The 21,242-nt window shown below is 38.8% G+C and overlaps 1 protein-coding gene across 1 annotated transcript in view; it reads right to left on the minus strand.

Moving 5' to 3' along the window:
- MTM1 (myotubularin 1) overlaps positions 1-21,242 on the minus strand; it is a 103,297-nt gene that overhangs the window by 27,591 nt on the left and 54,464 nt on the right. The window contains exons 6-8 of the mRNA XM_036740066.1: positions 14,478-14,579; positions 7,454-7,537; positions 4,394-4,543 (exon numbers count right to left, since the gene is read on the minus strand). Of these exons, the coding sequence (XP_036595961.1) occupies positions 4,394-4,543; positions 7,454-7,537; positions 14,478-14,579 (336 nt within the window). The remainder of the gene's footprint in view (positions 1-4,393; positions 4,544-7,453; positions 7,538-14,477; positions 14,580-21,242) is intronic.

Here is a 21,242-nt window from a genome sequence, read left to right on the forward strand (position 1 = left end):
GGATACAATGGCCACTCTGGGTTTTTATGACACTCTTGGATCTCCTCCTACCTAACATTTCGACCACTTTTTCTCATTCTCTATTCCTGGATCTTCATGCATGGCATACCCACTAATGGTGGACACACACTAAGGCTCTGAACTGGGCCCTCCTTTCTTTCCATACTCTCTCACTTGTAGACCTCATCACCTCATATGAGTTCGATTATCACTTCAATGCAGATGATTCTTATATCTATATAACCAGCCTAGTTTCTCTCCTACATTCCAGCTGTTCCATGGTACCTCAACTTCAATTTGTCCAGAAAATAACTAACATTTCCTCCTGAAACCAACCCCTCTCCCAAACTTCCCTACTTCTGCTGAGGGCACCATAATCCTGGTTACCTGGGTTAAAACTTCAGTGCAGTCCTTGGCTCCTTACTCTTTACTCACCCCACAAATCCAATCAATTACCAAATTATGCTGTTTCAATCTCCACACCTTCTCTTGCCTGCGTTCCCTTCTCTCTACTTACATAACCACTACCCTAGTTCAGGCCCTTATTAAATCTCACTTACTCTAGACAATAGCCTTCTATTTCTCCCTCAACTTTCTCTCTATTCCAATCTATCCTCCACACTGTCGCCAAAATGGTTTCCCTAAAGTGCAGCTCTGATTGTATCACTCCACCACTTGATATGCTACACTAACTCCCTATTACCTCTAGGATTAAATATCAACTCTTCTGTTCAGCATTTAAAATTCCTCATAACCTGATCTCTTCCTACTTTTTCAGCCTTCTAATATTACTTCTCTCTATATACCCTATGATCCAGCCCAGGGGTGGGGAACCTGCAGCCTTGAGGCCACAGGTAGCCCTCTAGGTCTTTGGGTATGGCCTTTCGACTAAGGCCAAGTTTTACAGAACAAATCCTTTTCTTAAGGGGATTTGTTCTGTGAAGTTTGGATTCAGTCAAAGGGCCACACTTGAGGACCTAGAGAGCCACTTGTGGCCTCGAGGCCACAGGTTTCCCATCCCCGATCCAGCCGTACTAGTCTTATTGTTCCTCACACACAATAGCTCATCTCCTGTCCCCATAACTTTGCACTGGCTGTCCCCAAATCCTTGAATGCTCCCCATCCTTACCTCTGCCACTTGGAATCCCTGCTTTCCTTCAAGACTCGGTTCAAATGACATTTCTGCATGAGGCCTTTCTAGTCCTTCAAGCCACTAGTCCCATCTTACCTTTTATCTTCTTTGTATATATTTTATATATTTCTATATATCTATACATTGTCTCTTCTGTGAGAATGGAAGCTCCCCAGGAATTGTTTTGCTTTTCTCTTTCCATTCCCAGCACCTACCACCGTGCTCATGCTAGGTACTAACACAATAGGAAGTTCTAAATGCTTGTTGATTAAGACATGAACAGATACCAAGAAACACAAGTTAATTTAAGAAATAATTCACATTAGGTCTACATTACATAATTATGTCTCATAAACATTCTTTAATGCACATGAACTGCTGGACTCAGATATTAATGGCAGGCTTAAAGAACTCTCAGAATGGATTTCTGACTGAAAAGACCTGGAAATTTGCAGAGGGAGAAATATTCCAAAATATTTACATAATAAAAATATCATGTACACAGTATATCTCAGAGTATCAATAAATCTTTTAAGATTAAAAAAATTGCTCCCCAGGGGTCAACCCAGCAAGCCACTGTCAATATCCGAAATATCATGGAAAATGGGAGGGGTACCACAAGAATGGAAGAGGGCAGATGCCAATCCAATTTTCAAAGAAGCAAAGAGATAGCAGTCTGCAAACTATGGGTCAGTGAGCTTGACTTTGATTCCTGGGAAAATTCTAGAGCTGGCTGCTGAATGTCTAGAAAAGGAAGCAATGATTCCAAAAGCCAGCATGGTTGGAGGGAATATGGGAAAATGGGGACACTTAATACACCTACTGATGGAGCTATGAACTAGTCCAACTATTCTGGAAAGTAATTTGGAATGATGCCCAAAGGGCTATGAAACTGTGCATACCCTTTTATCCAGCACAATGCTGTTACTAGGTCTTTTTGTGGTCGCAAAGAATTAGAAACTGAGGAGATGCCCATCCGTCGGGGAATGGCAGAACAAGTTGTGCTATATGAATGTGATGGAATACTATTGTGCTTTAAGAAATGATGAAGGGGATGGTTTCAGTAAAACCTGGAAAGACATATAAATTAATACAAAGTGAAGTGAGCAGAACTAGGCGAACAATTTATATTGTGAAAGCAATACTGTAATGATGATCAACTGTGAAAAAATTAGCTATTCTGATCAACACAGTGATCCACAACAATTTCAAAGGACTCCTAAGGAAAAATGCGAACCATCTGGCTTCAGGTAGAGAACTGATGGACTCTGAATTTAGACTGAAGCATGTTTTTCTTCTCCTCCTCCTCCTTCTTCTTTTTCATGGCTAATGTGGAAATACGTTTTGCATGACTTCATATGTAAAACAAAACAACAAAGAGCCTGCATAGTGCTTTCATCGAGAATGGGTCATACCAGACTAATTTTAATTCTTTGGACAGAATTACCAAACTTGTAGATGAAAGGAATGCTATGGATATAGTTTGCCTAGATTTAAGCTAATCTTTGCTAAAGTATCTCAGACTGCTCTTGGAAAGAACATGGAGATGACTGAACACATATAACCTATATCAAATTGCTTACTGTTTTAAGAAGAGGGGAGGGGAAGGGAGACAAAAATTTGGAACTCAAAATTCTGTAAAAATAAGTGCTAAAATTGTCTTTACATGTAATTGAAAAAAGTAAAATACTATTAAAAAAGAAAGAAGATGGTGAGATGTGGATTAGGTGAGAATACAAGTAGATGGAGTCAGAACTGATTGGATGGCTGGACTCAAAGTGTACTTGTGAATAGGTCAATGTCGATGTGGCAGGAGGTCTCCAGAAAGGACCCCAGGGAAGTGGGTTCACATTTTTTATCAATCAATTCAGCCATAGATGGCATGCTCATCAAATCTGAAGTTGTCATAAAACTACGAGCTAACAGATTGAATGAGTTAGGGTCCAAAAAGATCTTGAGAGACTGGAACACTGGTCTGAATCTAATGAATGAAGTTCAATAGAGATAAAGGTAAAGTCTTATCACTTGGATATTTAAAAAAATCAAACACAAGTAAATGACAGGGGAGGCATGGTTAGACAGCAATTACTCTGAAAAAGATCCTGCGGTTTTTAGTGAACTACGAGCTCAACATGGGTCAGCAGTGTGATGGGGCAGTCAAAAAAGCTAAAGTGATCTTAGGGGTCATTAAGACAGGCATAGCTTCTAACAGTAACTATGTGAGAATCCTACAATATTCTGCCTTTGTCAGACCTCATTTTGAGTACTATCTTCAATTCTGGCCTCCAGAACTGAAATTTAAGAAAGTCATTGAAAAGATGGAGAGTATGGAGGAAGAAGGCAACTGGGAGGGTAAAGATTATTGAACCTATGTAACACAAAAGATTGATTAAAGGAAATGGGGATATTCAGCCTAGAAAAGAGAATATTCGGGGACAACTCAAGAGCTGTTTTCAAGTATCTCAATGGCTGTCATGTGTAGGAAGATTAGACTTGTTCTGTCTGGCTCCCAGAAGCAACAGAATAAAGATGCAAAGAGACAAATTTAGGTGTGATGTCAGGAAAAAAATACAAAACCTTTCTAACAATGATAGCTGTCCGAAAGCGGAATGAACTGCCTTTAGAGGCGGTGAGTTCCCCCTACTTGGAGGTTTTCAATCAGAGACTCGATGGCTACTTATTTGGTAAGTTTTAGCGGGATTCCCTTTTGGGTTGAAGTTCTTTCCAAGTCTGAAATTTTGTGATCTCTGTGACAGATCAAGTATACCGGAAGGAGTCCTCTCCATCCTATCTCCAATCAGCCCCTGCTATTAAAAGCAGTTAGCAAGGTAATAAGGATGAGTACAGATCAAAATTAATTCATAAGCGCTACAATATAATTTTTTTTTCCATTTGGATTTGTGATTTCATTGTCGTACGTAAATTACTTTTAACAACAGAGACCAGCAACTATTCTGCAACTCATAATCTCAGAGAATTTTCTGACAGCTTATATGACTTACCCAGGATCACACAGAGAACATGTATCAGAGACCAGAAAATATGTAATCCCACATTTAAATGATCACAAGTTCCAAATTAGTAGAGTTGGAATTAGTAAGGTTTCGAAATATCTTTAATATAATGGATTTTGCCAAAATTCAAGCTCGTTTAGGTCACAAGAACAGAAGTTTTAGGAAATTAGACTTTCATTTCTCAGAAAAAAGAACAACTCAAATAGTAAGAATTACTTTGTGATAGCCGCTGTGAAGGGAGACTCACCGGAATTCTATTACGGGATCTAAAAGTCGCAACTCTCCTGAGATCATCATCTGTGGAATGATACGGTACCACCAGGATGGAAGGATACGTTTCACACATTTCAAAGCGTTTGTTGACAAAAGATACTCTCCACTGGCCATTGGGCAATCCCTTAAAGCAAATAACAACAGCAACTTTCATTATTTCCGGTTTGACTTAATTTCACATTTAATTTAACTTCAAAGTCACATTTCATCTCTGTGACTGTTTTGCTCCTTTGGTGACCACATGGTGGCGATAACCTACCAATTTAGCATAGATAAGCTACAAAAATGACAATTAGACGATTTAAGGACATGAGACACTTATGGTTTACATAAGCAGCCTTTTAGTTACAGAAGTTCTCCTGAATTTGAGACCTCTTTGTTCATATTAAATTACTATTTACTACTTACATAATACAGATAACAATAACTTTAAGGCTAAATAATAGCAACGAAACTCATATTTTCCTTTCCCCACCAAATGAAAGCCTGTGTTCAATTTGAGGGCAGAGATGAGAATCAGCAAGTTCCCTCTCTCCTTCTTCCAAAAGGGTACGGATTTTCCAATCTAGTTAAAATTTCTAGGGTAAATCTATCAAGAAAAGTATACAGGGAAACTCCTTTGGGGAGACTCATTTTGCCACCTCCAAGAGTCTTAAATAAAGTTGTTGCGGATTGATTACAGCCTGTGGTTATATGGGAAATGTACTAACTTCCAAACTAAATAAGACTATAAATGTGGCAATATGATACCTAAAGTACTCCCTTCATACAACTTAACCCAGATAAATTTAGGCATCAAATCTAGACAGATTCTAGAGGTGGGTGGACTATTCCCTCCCCTTGTCCCTTCCTTTATTGCTATATCCACAAGAAGTAGAATTAGTGAGGGCATTTGTTTGGGGGGTAGAAGTTGTGCCTTTTCCTCAGGTCTGGGCCTAGATATTATGGACCAAACAGGAGCCGAGTTTGGACACTTCTTAGCCCAGCAGAGAGTAAGAAAAACAAAAGATTAAATAGAATACAAAAATACAAAATCCTCTTGCCAGTTCATTTATGCATGCAATCTTGGAACCTAGCACTATGCTGTTCCAAGTGAAAAAATTGTAGTTTGGGCAATTAACACTCTAAAAATAAAGTAAAAATCGTTCACAAGCTCTACACATCTGAGTGAAGTTTCCTTTTCGATTTCAAATATATCCAGGAGAAGCAGAAATTGGGAGTGATGTAACAAATCACCACACAACACAATTCCAAATTGAATTCCTTTACGGTATCTAATAAATGCCTCACATACACTCTTTTCAGAACTTAACACTCAAACATAACATTCCAGCACATTAGATCAAACCAAGTGATGATCCAGCGTCCAAAGTGTAGAAAACAACCAACAAAGGAATACAGATGAGTTCTCCTAAGGTTCTCAGGTCTAGAATTTCCTTCAGACAGATCAACTTTTCATTTCAGGAGATTATAAATCATAAAAAAGCACAAATAGAAAACATTTGAGTTTGAGTCTCGAAACTTATCCTATGGCTCCAAATAATTTTTAAAATTATATAGTCATGATTACGAAAAACAGGAAATTTCATGAGAAGGCACCTTGCTCTGGATAGATGAAGGGTCAAAATCATACCCCTTCTTTACAGCAGGACATGCTAGACCTCTCTTTACCAAAACTCTGAAGGACTATATGGATGCAGGTCTTTTTTCCCCATATCAGAATCAGGTTTGGGTTCTACTACAACTAATTTCTCATCTAAAAATACATACAAGTGTAAGAGACTCTTAAATGATAATTCCCATTTCTCTGACACATAAAGGTTTACAAAGCATTTTCTCCACAACAACCCTCTGCAGTAGGCTGTTGGAAATAGTATTATTCTCCTTTTACAAATAAAGAAATTGAGATTCAGAGATGAAAAGACCCTTCCCTACAGTCACTTAGCTAAGTAAGCAGTGAAGGCAACCTCCAGCCCTAGGTCTGGCTCTTGACAACCTTAGAGGTACCAGGGAGTTGTGAAAAGAAGGCTGGACATGGAGTCAAAAGAGATCTTAGTTCAAATCTGATGCAGTGGGGAAATGGCACTTTCCTTTTCATTATTCTATGCTCACAAGCTTGTAAATTTAAGCTGGAAGAGACCTTTACAGACCATCCAGTGTGACCACAAATTAGAGCAATGAGGAGCAGTTCCTTGACTAAGGGCACACAGCTGACAAGGGAGGAGGGTGGGATTCAAACCCACGCCTTCTGACTCCAAGCTGAGCATTGTTTCTACTGTGCCTGGATGTCGCCATCTCCTAGTCTGTTTCATTAGCTGTAAAATAGGGATGATAATACCTTTAATAACCTATACTCAGCCAAAAATTCTAAGCTCAGAGAGTTGTTAGGAGGTTCATGAGACTAACACACATCAATGTGGTAAAGCACTAATGAAATGTTCAGCTTGTTGTTCATGCTAATAACAATGTACTTTCATCAAACCTTCCTTTGGATAAGCAGCTATGAGAGCAAGAAATTTCATGAAGACAGTTTATTTAACTCTGCCAAGTTTGTATGGAAAAGGTCTCTATTAGCCACGAACTGCTAGCGTGTAGAAAGAAAAGTTAGGCTCTCAAACTAAAGCATCAATGCAGAAATAAAAACATAAAATATCAAGTAGCTGAGTGTGAAAGACTTAGACACGATAGTGGCCTATAATTTGCTTTATGCATAAACCAAAGACCTTCCTCAATGGTATGGGGGGAGAGTTAAGAAATGGAATCAATATGATCTCTGGTGAAGTGTTAACTATAGCTATGGGAATATGCTAGGTTTAAGGTAAGAGTAAGCACAGGAGAAACTGAGCAGTACAGTATATGTTGTCTACAATTTGGATAACACTACTCTGTTGCCATTCAGAAGGATATTAGGATATTACTGCTTTCCAAAGAACATTACAAACTATACATCATTACAATGTGTATTTTTTATTTTAGTTTTCTAATTTTTTTGTAATTTGCTATATGAGAACCATGAAACTATTTATCAACTTACCTGCCTTCTATATTCTTCAATGGGATTATATACCATCCACCCATTTTCAGGAAACTTTTCTTCATTTAAGAAAGCAAATAATGGCTAGGGAGGACAATGGAAAAGCATTTAATGTCTATAGCAGGGGAACTAATGATGTCCTAATAATATATCCTATAATTAAAAATTTTCCCCCTCAAATTCCTATAGACATTTTCAGATACGCAATGTTTAAGCAACTTAAGATATTTTTTTAACCTGGCTTACCAAATTTAAACTACGAGAAATCAACAATAGTAGCTATTGGGGGGGGGTTAGCATTAAAAGCATTAAAAAAACACCTGCAAATAATACTGTCTTGTCCAGAAAGCTTTTACTTATTAACTGAGTCTGTCTTTTTCCTGATTCACCAAGTCGTTATTCACAAGAAGGTTTTGTTTCAAATAAGTTGCCATTCTCTCCAAAGCAAAGCTGGTCAGTCCACTAACTGGTTGATCAATCAGCAATTTTAATGTCTTTGAAAATTGTGACCTCTAGTAACCTAACTCCCAGTTTCCATACCTTCATCAGTGGAAGGCATTTCCTTTATTTGAGCAGGGTACAACTCCTTCACAACCCAAGGCCTTAGCAGATTTCTTTTTTAAACCACAACTCATGAAACCATTTTTTAAAAGTTCATCATGTGGTGATCAGCTCTCTGGTGATGAGCTCCTCCAAATTAGACAAGTTGGTCCTCAGGCAACAGACATACAGTCCAGTTCTGGGCCTATACCGGAAGCTCTTCTAGCTTTTTAGAACTTGTGGAAGACTACTCTGCCAGGATGTCACCTCCACATCAAATTAAGGTGGAGGAAAACTTTTGTGGAGTAGGGGAAATCCCAAACCAGCTTCACTGCTTTAGCAGTGATTCAACTTAGAAAATTTATCTAGAAAGTTTTGTAAAACTAAGCAACTTTAACCAAAATGTCTCAAACCACTAGGGGAAACCAAATGGAAACTGGAGAAATGCAAATTTAAATGAACCATTTACTGAAGTGAGAGAATGACAACAGAAAGAAATGATCCCAAGAAATTCTGATTATTATACCTCCTTTTCAATATTTTGCATGTTTTGAGTTAAGATGCATTCTTCATGGCTGTGTCAATAAGAATAAGCAACTTTATAGAGCAGTACTTTTCTTTGAAAAAGCTCAAAGCACTCCAATATGGCTCTTTAATAACCTTACAAAACTGGCACAAGATTTCCCCTTGCTACAGCTAGGGAAATGATCCAATGACTCGCCCATGTTATATGGCTTGTCAGTGGCAGAGCTGGGACCAGAACCCAGATTTCCTGATTCCCAGCAGAGTGCTCTTTTCTCTCCTTTGGTTCTGCAGCCAAATAGTTCATTTATAATCTCAAACACTTTGCTGAAGAAACTAAACAAAAAGCCACATTTGCTAAAAGAACTATAGAGATTTAAGGCGACCCAATTATTTCCCAAAGCATTTGACTACATTTTATCATGCTCTGTAATAGATCAGATGGAGTTTGGGCTAGAAAGAATCCTAGATGGAAAGAATCCATCTTGCCCAATTTCCTCACTTTTATAGAGCAGGAAACTGAGGCCTGCGAATGAAAACTTCTTTTTTGATCACAAAACATGCTGATATGAAATGATGTTTAAAAAGACATGCAATGCAAATGTATGTCACATTTTGCAATAATCTATTTACAAGAATTCACAATAACATTAAGAAAAAAGAAAATGAAAGCAAAGCACTGGATGTTATTTTGAAAATATGAAACATTCCCTAAAACTTTATTTAGAATCTGACCAGATTAAGAAAAGAGATCAGGCCAGTAAATTCACTTAGAGCATATCCAAACTGCTCTTTTGGAGGCCATTCTAAGGGGAAGGTAAATAAAGCTCAGTTCCAAGTTCAAGCCACAGAGTGAACAGACTGAATGTTTGCCTGCAACGGGAAGAAGGAGGAGCCAGAGGGTGATCCAGGAGAAGAAAAACACTCACAATCCATTCAATTCATGACCTGACTTGGAATCGAATTTTTTACGTTTCCAGACGCTATTTCTGTGGATCCAAAAGCAAGTGTAACCTGAACAAGCCTAACCCTAGCTTCAAATAAACTCTAGCAGTCTCCAAAGGTTTGCTGGGGGCCTCACTTCTACCTCTCACTTGCTATATAACCTGTTCTTCAGTTTTTAAATATTTCTAAAGCTATGTATGTGTGCAGAAGCCAATACAAGCATATCTCACTTTAGGCAGAAGGTCCGTATTGAAAAAGATGCATATAAATGGAATTTTTGTAAAACGAATCATTTTAACAGGTTATAATTTCAGAAATATTTGAACATAAGAGTCTGATATAAAATCATGCATGATACAACAAGCCTCTTAAAATGATATATGTATTTTTAAAAGCCCAATAACTTTCTAATAAAAGCTTAACATATAATTCAAATACAATACTAAAAATTGAGCCATGTACGTTGGTAGACAACATACTCAGTGAAACATGGGAATGGAGAAACCCCACTTTGAGGTGTACTCTGGTCTTTTGTGCAAAAATGCTTCACAAGATAGTTACACAAAGACATGTTCTTCCAAGGCAGCCTTTTCATCAGGCAGTAACACCGTGAGTCTTCAGCATATTTCCACTACACTCAGAATAAAGGTGTACTATCTTCTTTTAAGTTAGAACTAGCATACTGGAAGGTTCTATAGAGAAACCAGGATTAGATGAAATATGTTAAAAGAAAACATGTGCCAGGCTAAAATGTACTTCTTTTTTTAATTTATATTTTATTATTTAATACTTTTAGTTTTCAGCATTGATTTCCACAAGAGTTGGAATTACAAATTTTCTTCCCATTTCTACCCTCCCCCCACTCCAAGATGGCATATATTCTGATTGCCCCCTTCCCCAGTCAACCCTCCCTTCCGTCACCCCACTCCCCGCCCCCCATCCCCTTTTCCCTTACCTTCCTGTAGGGCAAGATAGATTTCTATGCCCCATTGCCTGTATATCTTATTTCCTAGCTGAATGCAAAAACAATTTTTTTTGAACATCTGCCTTTAAAACTTTGAGTTCCAAATTCTCTCCCCTCTTCCCTCCCCACCCACCCTCCCTAAGAAGGCAAGCAAGCCAACATAGGTCACACATGTATCATTATGCAAAACCCTTCCACAATACTCATGTTATGAAAGACTATCCTATCCTGTTCCCCTTCATTCAATTTTCTCCCTTGACACTGTCCCTTTTCGAAAGTGTTTGCTTTTGATCACCTCCTCCCCCTACCTGCCTTCCCTTCTATCATCCCCCCTTTTTTATCCCCTTCCTCCTTCTTTCCTGTGGGGTAAGATACCCAATTGAGTGTGTATGTTATTCTCTCCTCAAGTCAAATCCAATGAGAGCAAGACTCACTCATTCCCCCTCACCTTCCCCCTGTTCCCTTCCAACAGAACTGCTTTTTCTTGCCACTTTTATGTGAGATAGTTTACCCCATTCTATCTCTCCCTTTCTCCCCCTCTCAATATATTCCTCTCTCATCCTTTAATTTCATTTTTTTAGATATCATCCCTTCATATTCAACTCACCCTGTGCCTTCTGTATATACATATATATACATATATATATATATATATACACGTATATGTATATATGTATATTCCCTTCAGCTACCCTAATACTGAGGTCTCATGAATTACACATATCATCTTTCCATGTTGGAATGTAAACAAAACAGTTCAACTTTAGTAAGTCCCTTATGATTTCTCTTTCTTGTTTACCTTTTCATGCTTCTCTTGATTCTTGTGTTTGAAAGTCAAATTTTCTATTCAGCTCTGGTTTTTTCACTGAGAAAGCTTGCAAGTCCTCTATTTTATTGAAAATCCATATTTTGCCTTGGAGCATGATACTCAGTTTTGCTGGGTAGGTGATTCTTGGTTTTAATCCTAGCTCCATTGACCTCCAGAATATCATATTCCAAGCCCTTCAATCCCTTAATGTAGAAGCTGCTAGATCTTGTATTATTCTGATTGTGTTTTCACAATACTCAAATTGTGTCTTTCTGGCTGCTTGCAGTATTTTCTCCTTGATCTGGGAGCTCTGGAATTTGGCGACAACATTCCTAGGAGTTTTCTTTTTGGGATTTTTTTTCAGGAGGCCATCATTGGATTCTTTCAATTTCTATTTTACCCTCTGGCTCTAGAATATCAGGGCAGTTCTCCTTGATAATTTCTTGAAAGATGATATCTAGGCTCTTTTTTTGATCATGGCTTTCAGGTAGTCCAATAATTTTTAAATTATCTCTCCTGGATCTATTTTCTAGGTCAGTGGTTTTTCCAATGAGATATTTCACATTATCTTCCATTTTTTCATTCCTTTGGTTCTGTTTTATAATATCTTGATTTCTCATAAAGTCACTAGCTTCCACTTGCTCCAATCTCATTTTTAAGGTAGTATTTTCTTCAGTGGTCTTTTGGACCTCCTTTTCCATTTGGCTAATTCTGCCTTTCAAGGCATTCTTCTCCTCATTGGCTTTTTGGAGCTCTTTTGCCATTTGAGTTAGTCTATTTTTTAAGGTGTTCTTTTCTTCAGTATTTTTTTGGGTCTCCTTTAGCAAATCATTGACTTGTTTTTCATGATTTTCTTGCATCACTCTCATTTCTCTTCTCAATTTTCCCTCTACTTCTCTTACTTGCTTTTCTAAATCCTTTTTGAGTTCTTCCATGGCCTGAGACCAATTCATATTTTTCTTGGAGGCTTTTGGTGTAGGCTCTTTGACCGTTGATGACTTCTGGCTGTATGTTTTGGTTTTCTTTGTCATCAAAAAAGATTCCAAAGTCTGAGTCTGAATCTGAGACTGTTTTCGCTGCTGCCTCTTCATGTTCCCAGCCAACTACTTGACCCTTGAGTTTTTCATTGGGGTATGACTGCTTGTATAGAGTACTTTGTCCCAAGCTTGAGGGGATGTGCTGTTGTTTTCAGAGCTACTTCTACACAGCAAGCTCTGCCACGCCAGCGCTCCTTCTCCCCCAAGAACTGCCAACCAGGATTGGGCCCCCGGATCCAGGCAGTCCTGCTCTAATCTGCTGCTTAATTCCTCGCACCAGGTGGGCCTGGGGCCAGAAGCAACTGCAGCTGTAGCTCTGGAAGGAGCCTCAGAGCTGCACCACCTCCTCGCCTGCCCCCCCCCACCCAAACTGCAAACTCCTTTCACTTTGTTCCAGCAGCTTTTCCCACTAACCTGCTCTGTTGTCTTTGGGGTTGGTCCTGGTGCGGCCCACGCTGGGCTCTGCTCCTCTCTGCTCCCAGCTCCGTGCCATAGACCCTTCCCAGCAACCATCCAGACTATCCTGGGCTGGAGCCCTGATTCCCTCTGCTATTTCATGGGCTCTAGAATTTGTTCAGAGCCATTTTTTATACGTGTTTGGAGGGACCTGGGGGAGAGCTTAAGGAAGTCCCTGCTTTCCATCTGCCATATTGGCTCTGCCCCCTAATATGTACTTCTGATCCAAGATATAGAATTGTCCTTTCTCTCTTTTCCCTTTCATGGCCAATCTCCTTGACAAAGCATTTTTTTTTTTACTCATTGCCTCCACTCTGGCTCTTCTCATTCCTCAACCCCTTGGAATCTGCCTCCTGACTTCATTGCCTATCAAGTTCTTGGAATATCACTGCACAAACGAAACTGCTTTCTCTAAGGTAACCAATGATCTCTTCATTAACAAATCCAATGACTTCTTCTCAGCTCTCATCCTTCTTGGCCCCTCTGAAGCATTTGACACTACTGACTACTCTGTCCTCCTACCTGGGCACTTTCTCCTCTCTGGCTTTTTTTAGGGGGAAGGGGAGTGCTATAGTATTCTTCCCTGGTTCTACTCTCACATCTGTCCTCTTCTTATTTTCCTTTGCTGCATTATCAAGCTTGGCCCATCTGTTATGTGTGGGTGTACTTCAGGGATCTGTCCTTGTCCTTTCTAAATCCATTCTCTTGGTGATTTCATCAGGTCCCATGGGTTCAATCCAGATGATTCCCCTATCTACAAACCCAGGCTTCGTCTCTCCTCTGAGCTAGAATCCTTCCTTGCCAACTGTTTGTTGGAAGTCTCTAAATCAATGTGGCATCTCTAACTCAGCATGTCCAAGACAGAATCTATTTTCTTTCCCCCCCAAACTCATTTCCTTCCTAAATTCCTATTTGTTTTGATGGTACCACCACCATTCTCATCACTGAGGTTTACAACCCTGGTCTCATCCTCAATTCTCTGAGCTCACTCACCCCTCATATACAAGCAGTTGCCACGTTTTGTTGATTCAACCTCTAAAACACCTCAAAATCTTTTCCTTTCTCTCCATTTGTGTGGCCACCAGGTTACTTAAGACCCTCCTCCCCTCTTGCTAATCCAGCCTCTACACAGCTGCCCAAACCAACTCTGCTAAGGGACAGGCTGGCCTGTGGCACTCTCCTGTTCCAAGTACCTTTCAATATTTCCCTGCTGACTCTAGAATAAAATGCCAATTCCTTTGTTTGGCATTCCCAGGCCTTGCCAATTTTGTTCCAATCTATCTTTCTAGGCTTATTGCTCCATTCAAACTGGCTTAGTTGTTGGTTTTTGTACGTTACATTCTATCTCCTATCTCTATGCTTGTCATTATCTCCTTCCCTACTCTCAAGGCTCAGCTTAAGCATCATCTTCTACATGAGGGCTATCTTGAGCCAGATGCTACTAGGCAGTAGCCTCAGGAAATGATTTTGTGTTCAATTTGTATTAACTTCTCTGTGTATAAGATGTTTTCCCCAGCAGAATGTTAGCTTCTTGAGGGCAGAGACTACCTCATTTTTTGTCTTTGTACCCCCAACACCTACCATAGTGCCCAGAAATACCAGGCCCTTCATAAATGCTTGCTTGCTTGATACATTTATTTACTTATTCATTCATTCATATATTCAAATAAATGCTTGTTGAATGAAATAAGACAGAAAAACAATTTTGGAACACAGATACTCTAGAACTCGAGGGAAAAAACATTAGCTTACCAAACCATGAGACCGTGGAAAGGCATATTTTGTGAGGACTTCAAATATGTCTCTTCTGCTATGACCTTCCTGTTTCAAAGCAAATCTCAGATTTCTCATATCCTAAAGAGAAGAATAAAAAAAAATTTGCCACTGGATCCTCAGATACAGTCATACTAAATAAAAATATTCAGATAAATTTAAAACTTTTTAATTGAATGAATCTCAAAAGGACAATTATTCTATGTAAGTAAAAGAATGTTTGATTATACAGTACTGTAACTAAACATTTATTAAGCACCTTCTATGTGCCATGTGGGCAGCTAGGTGGCCCAGTGAATAACGTGCGAGGCCTGGAGTCAGGAAGACCCAAGTTCAAATCTGGTCTTAGACACTTACTGGCTGTGACCCTGGACAAGTCATGTCACCCTATTTGCCTCAGTTCCTTCATCCATAAAATGAGCTGAAGAAGGAAATGGCAAACCACTCCATTATCTCTGCCAAGAAATCACCAAATGGTGTCACTAAGAGTCAGATGTGACTGAAATAACTGAACAACAACAAAAATGTACCAGGCACTGTACTAAGTACTAGGAAAGGAAGGCAAAAAACAACCAACCAAACAAAAAAACCAGTCTCACGTCTCAAGACCTCCGAGTCTCCTGGGGAGATAACACGCAAACAACTGTGTATAAACAGGATACAGGTTGGGTAAACTGAGACAGTCTCGGAGGGAAGGCACTAAGATTAAGGAAGCCTGGGAAAGGCTTTTTGTAGGACTATAGTTTAGACTCGATGATTTCCAGGGAAGCCAGGAGGTGGAAATGATGAAGAAGGGAGTACTAGGCATGGGGGATAGCCAATGAAAATGCCCTGAGTCCTGAGATGGAATGTCACATGCAAGGAACATCACATTAGAATGTGAGCTTTTGCGTCTGAATCTCTGGCACTTGGTGTGGTGTGTGGCACAAGACCGGTGCTTCAAAGATGCTGACTGCCTGACTGAGCTTGGGCCTCTCATACTATCTCCTTACTCAGGGTGGGTACTGGCTCACTGTTATTCATTTGTGTCCCTTCCTTTCCAGTGGACAGATGATTCTCTTGGGCAGTTCTGTCTTCCCTCAGGAGCCTGCTAGTGCCATCCTGTCCCAGCCAAGAAGCAGCTCTTACTCTCTTTTCATCTTTTCCTTTGCTCCTGACACTTTTTTTTTATTAGACTCCGCTATGCTTTTGGAGCCATCCTCTCTGACTTGCCTTGACTTTCATCTTTGGCAGTTTTTCAAAATCTCAGATGGCTGGGGTTCCAACTCCTTCCTGCCACCCCCATTCAGAATTATTTCTTTTATTGTCTTCAGAATTTCATTCTTGACTTTCCCAGCTGCCTGGCCTGACTTCCTCTGGAGAATTTTAATCCATGGGATCCTACCTATTTTTTTCTCCCTCTTAGTCTCTCCCTTTCCTTCTCACTCTCTCTCTCTCTCACTTCCCCCTTTCTCTTTCTCTTTCCTCCTTTTTTTTAGGGAAAGAAAGGCAGGGTGGTATAGTAAGAGGCAGAACCCCATAGTGTCCAGAGTGCTTAAGTTTGAGTCAGAAGACTTGGGTTTGAATGTGTTATCTCTGGTCCTTTCTAGCTGAGGAGAGACCTTCATAAGATACATGGCTAATTGACAGCCCACCCACATTGCTATTAGATCAGGTCTCTCTCCAAGGCTTCTGGCCTGTTTGCTTAAACTCTTGTCTATGTCTTCTGTCTACAATACCCTCTGATGCCAACATTGCTTCTTTTTCTGACTAGCCTTGATCTTTACCTACATGCTCTCTTCCATGCTTCCCCCTGTGGCTCCTAAATTTCATCAATGAGGGTGTATTCTTAAAATACAATGCCATGCTGCTATTTCCTCTTTGTACAGTGGAAGGAACAAGAGATTTGGAATTACAGAACCTGAGGTCAAACTTGCTTTCCTGAGTTAGGGGCTTCAATTCATTTTTTTTTAACAACACTTTGCACAGTTTTAAAAATAGAAATCAGAGGCTATGGGTTTTATCCTTAAATCCTTTTTTCAGTTATCTACTGCTAATCGTCCTACACTATAGCTACTCTTGATGGCATTTTCCTTGGACGATCTAGCTAGCTAGTTATCTATCGGCGGTTTGTCTTCTGCCCTTGCTTTTCAGTTTGTATGATTATATTATATTATAATATTATATGGTTCTCAAGATCCCAAGCAAATACATTCTTCTCTCCACTGTCCTTGTTAGATCCTTTTCTGCGTTATTCCTATATATTAGGCCACATTCCATATTCTAAACCTGTTCTCAGATATCATGTTTTTAACCTGTTCACAGCCCAAACTGGCTGCTCTTATGAAACATTTTTCTTCAATCAGGAGCAGCAGCAGTGATTAAAAGACAGTCTATGCCCTTAAGGTCCTTGTTTTCCTGAGTATTAGCCATGCTTTCTCAATCCCATTTCTACCTACACCCCAGAAGTGGTAGTCATCATCAGGTCTGACAAGTCTTGGGAGGCGCTCTGGGCTGGGCGCACACCCCAGGAGAATAGCGGAGCTCTCTATTGTTCTTGTCAAGGAGGCACTAACTACCAATGCTTGTGTGTTTCTTCCTCTGACCCTTACTGGACAATCTCTCATCTAGTGTCACCTTCCACAGGATCCTGGATTTAGAGCTGGAAGAGACCTTAGAGGCCATCTGGTCCAACTCCCTCATTTTCTAGATAAAGAAAATGAGATGAGAGGGGCTGACTTCTCAAGGTCATACAGCTGCAAAGTGGCAGACCCAGAATTCAAACACACAGCCTCTGACTCTTTCCACTCTCCCACACTGCCTCTCACATTAACATTCCTGCTTCACTTTCAGTGGGTCCAGCTCCCTCATGTTCAGGAATAGTCTCCTAGTTATTATTTAGCTCTGAGAGCTTAGCCGTTCTTCTCTCCTTTCCCCTTTGTGATCCATTCTTCCACTCTCCAACTTCCTGACGTTGGAGAGGATTCCCCTTTGCCTCTTCAGATCCTATTTCATTTTTGTTTTCACACTGAAGCCTTTCATCCCCCTTGTAAAGGAACATTTAATTCTCCCTGATATACTAGATAGTGGAGAGGCATTCTTTGAGTCTCTTCACCTTTGCTTTCAGGAGGGAGGCCACACTGTACTTTTCACGTGGATAACTACTATTACTCAAATTTAACTTTAGATAGATAACAACTTAGAATTACGTGATTAGTAACATCACTGAATGTTCCTATAAAGCACTTGTACAGCACTTTGTTCTTCCCAAGGCATTCTAACATCAAACAACCTAAGAAGTTTCTTGAAACTTTATAATCCGTCATTTAAAAAATAAACATTTTAAATTTCTGAACAGAAACCCAAAAAAGTAAGCATTTCTACATACCAAGTAGAACAGAAAAGACAATTGGACTTGAAACTGTGAATCTCTACTCCATATAGCTTATTGGGTTTTTTTACACATAATTTAGCATGTTATTTTCAAAGCTATCCTGTTTATCTATGTTTCTATTCTCTTCTGTATATTAAAAAAAGTCTTAATGGCTCTTTTCTTGGGGGGAGGAGTGGAGAGGGAGGAAAAATCACTGTTGTTAGCTTTTCTTCCCCTTAAAGTCCTACCTACTAGTTATTAAAAAAAGCCTTATAATAAACAAGCATATTCTAGACCAATATCCCTAATATATATTGATGCAAAAATTTTAAATAAAATATTAGCAAGGAGACTACAGCAACATATCACAAAGATTATATACGCAACGACTGGTTTGATATTAGGAAAACTATAAACATAACTGACCATATTAAAAACAAAAACAAAAAAAATCACATAATTTTGTCAACAGATGCAGAAAAGGTCTAACAAGATATAACACCTGTTCTTGCTCAAAACACTAGAAAGCATGGGAATAAAAGGATCTTTCCTTAAACTTAATAAGGAGTATACATCTAAAAGCAAGAGTCAGTATAATCTATGATAAAAATAAACTAGAGGCCTTTCCACTAAGATTGGGGTGACAACGATTTCCATTCCATTACTATTTAATTTAGTGCTAGAAATGCTAGCTATAGCATAAGACAAGAAAAAGAATGAGGGTACAAGCATTGACAAAGAGGAAACAAAATTATCACTTTTTCGCAGATGGTGTAACGGTTTCCTTAGAGAACCCTCAAATCAACTAAAAAACTAAATTAAACAATTAACTTTAGCAAAGTTGCAGGACATAAGATAAATCTATACAAATCATCAACATTTCTGTGTATTGCTAACAAAATAGAAATTCCATTTAAAACAGCTGCAAAATGAATAAAATACTTGGGAGTCTACTTGCCAAGATACTCTCTGCACAAATAAAGACAGATCTAAATAATTACAGAATGATTATGTGCTCATGGGTAGGCAAAAGAAATACAATAAAAATGACAATAATACCTCAATTAATTTACTTATTTAGCTCCATACTAATCAAACTATTAAAGGGTTACTTTATAGAGCTGAAAAATAATAACCAAATTGGTCTGGAGTTTAAAAAAGGTCAAGAATATTATGAAAATCAATGAAAAAAAACAAAAAGGAAGGGGGCCTAGCAGTACCAGACCTCAAACTATACTACAAAGCAGTCATCATAAAAACAATTTGGTACTGGGTAACAGATAGGCTGCTCAGTGGCCATGGTTAGATACACATAATAGAATGGGAACAGTAGTCTATTTATTATATGATAAATCCAAATATCTCAGCTACTGGGGTAAGACCTCACTATTTGACAAAACCTGTTGGGAAAATTGGAAAGCAGTCTGACAGAAGCAAGGTACAGATCAACATCTCCCACTGTGACATCATAAACAAATTAGAGGAGCACGAAAGAAATTACCTTTTAGATTTATGGATCAGGGAAGAGTTCATGACCATAAGAGGATTTTAGGAGGTAAAACAGACAATTTTGATTAATAAAATTAAAAAACTTTTGCACAAAGCCAAATGCAGCTAAAATTAGAAGAGAAGCTGGTAAATGGAAAATTTTTTTCCCAGTAAGTTTCTCTGAAAAAGGTCTCATTCATGAGTTCTCTGAATAAAACTTCATAAAGATCTTATTAGACTATATAGGGAATCATGTCTAAAGTGGAAATTTGTTTTGACTGTTCATGGGTGTAATGGGTTGTTTTTCTTATATTTTCAATGAAGGCATGGGGTTAGGGGTGAGAGGACGAGAAGTCAGATCTTGGCTGCTTAAAACTATTACGTATAAAAAGAAAACTTGGGAACTCTGATCAATGTAATGACCAATCATAATTCCTGGGGACTCATGATGAAACATGGTACTTATACTTAACTCCTGATAGAGAGGCAATGGACTCAGAGCTCAGACTGAAACTATTTTTTTTAGATATGGCCAATGAGAAATTTTGTATTGCTTAACTATACATGTTTGCAATAAGGGCTTTGTTTTTCTTTCTTTCTCAGTGAGAGGCAGGGAGATGGGGAAGGGAAGTGCGGGGGAGAGAAAGTTGATCTTTGTTTGAAGATAAAATTAAATTAAATTTAATCAAGAAAAAGGCAAAGTTGACAAAAAGGAAACATGACAAATGCTGGACAGTCTGTAGGAAAACAGGGATATTAATGCATGGTAGGTGGAACTGTAAACTGATCCAGCCATTTTGGAAAGCCATTTAGAATTATGCCCCTAAAGTTATTAATCTGTGCGCATTCTTTGACCCAGAAATATCACTACGAGGTCTATGTCCCCAAAGAGGTCAGAAGAAGAGAAAAAGCACACAGGTACAAAAATATTAGTAAGAGATATTTTTGGTGGCAAATACTTGGAACCTGAGGGGGTGACCATCAAATGAAGAATGGCTGAACAAGTTACAGTACAATAAATGTGATGGAATACTACTGTGTTCTAAGAAATGATGAAGAGGATGGTTTCAGAGAAACCTGGGAAGACTTGTATGAACTCTAATGTAGGATGAAGTGAGCATATCAGCACAACAATTTATACAATACTATTCAATACAATAATATTACAATAGTATTGTAAAGATAAACAACTATGAAAGACTTAAGAACTCAGATGAACACAACGACCAATTGATATTCTAAAAGACTCATGATGAAACATGGTACCCATCTGCTGAGAGAGAGGTGATGGACTCAGTATGCAGACTGAGACTTTATTTTTGGATCTAGCCAATGCAGGAATTTCTTTTGCTTGACTATACATAATTGTGACAGGGGTTTTGCTTTTCTTGCTTTTTTAATGGGGGAAAGCAAAAGGGGGAGGGAAAAAGTAGGCAGAATGGAGAGAATGAGGATCTGAAACTAAAACTGAATTAAAAATGAACAGGCACACTCAGGCAAAATCAGATCATATAATGGCCATATAAAAATGTATGCCTCTTTCTGTATCTTTTGAGGATCTGAAACTAAAACTGAATTAAAAACGAACAGGCACACTCAGGCAAAATCAGATCATATAATGGCCATATAAAAATGTATGCCTCTTTCTGTATCTTAGGTCCATTACCCTTCTCTCAGGAGAACCTTCATCAGAGATCACTTGGAGTCATGGTTGGTCCTCACTTTGATGAGAGTAAATAAAGTCCTTCAAAGTTGGTTTTCTTTACAATGTTATTATTGAAGAAACTGTTCTTCTGGTTCCATATTAGTTCATAAAAGTTTTCCTAGGATTCTCTGAAATCACCTCTTTTAACATTTCTTACATTGCATATTATTCCATTACATTCCTAGACCACAATTTGTTC

Source organism: Trichosurus vulpecula, chromosome X (genome assembly GCF_011100635.1).
Source record: "Trichosurus vulpecula isolate mTriVul1 chromosome X, mTriVul1.pri, whole genome shotgun sequence".
Lineage (NCBI taxonomy): Eukaryota > Metazoa > Chordata > Mammalia > Diprotodontia > Phalangeridae > Trichosurus > Trichosurus vulpecula.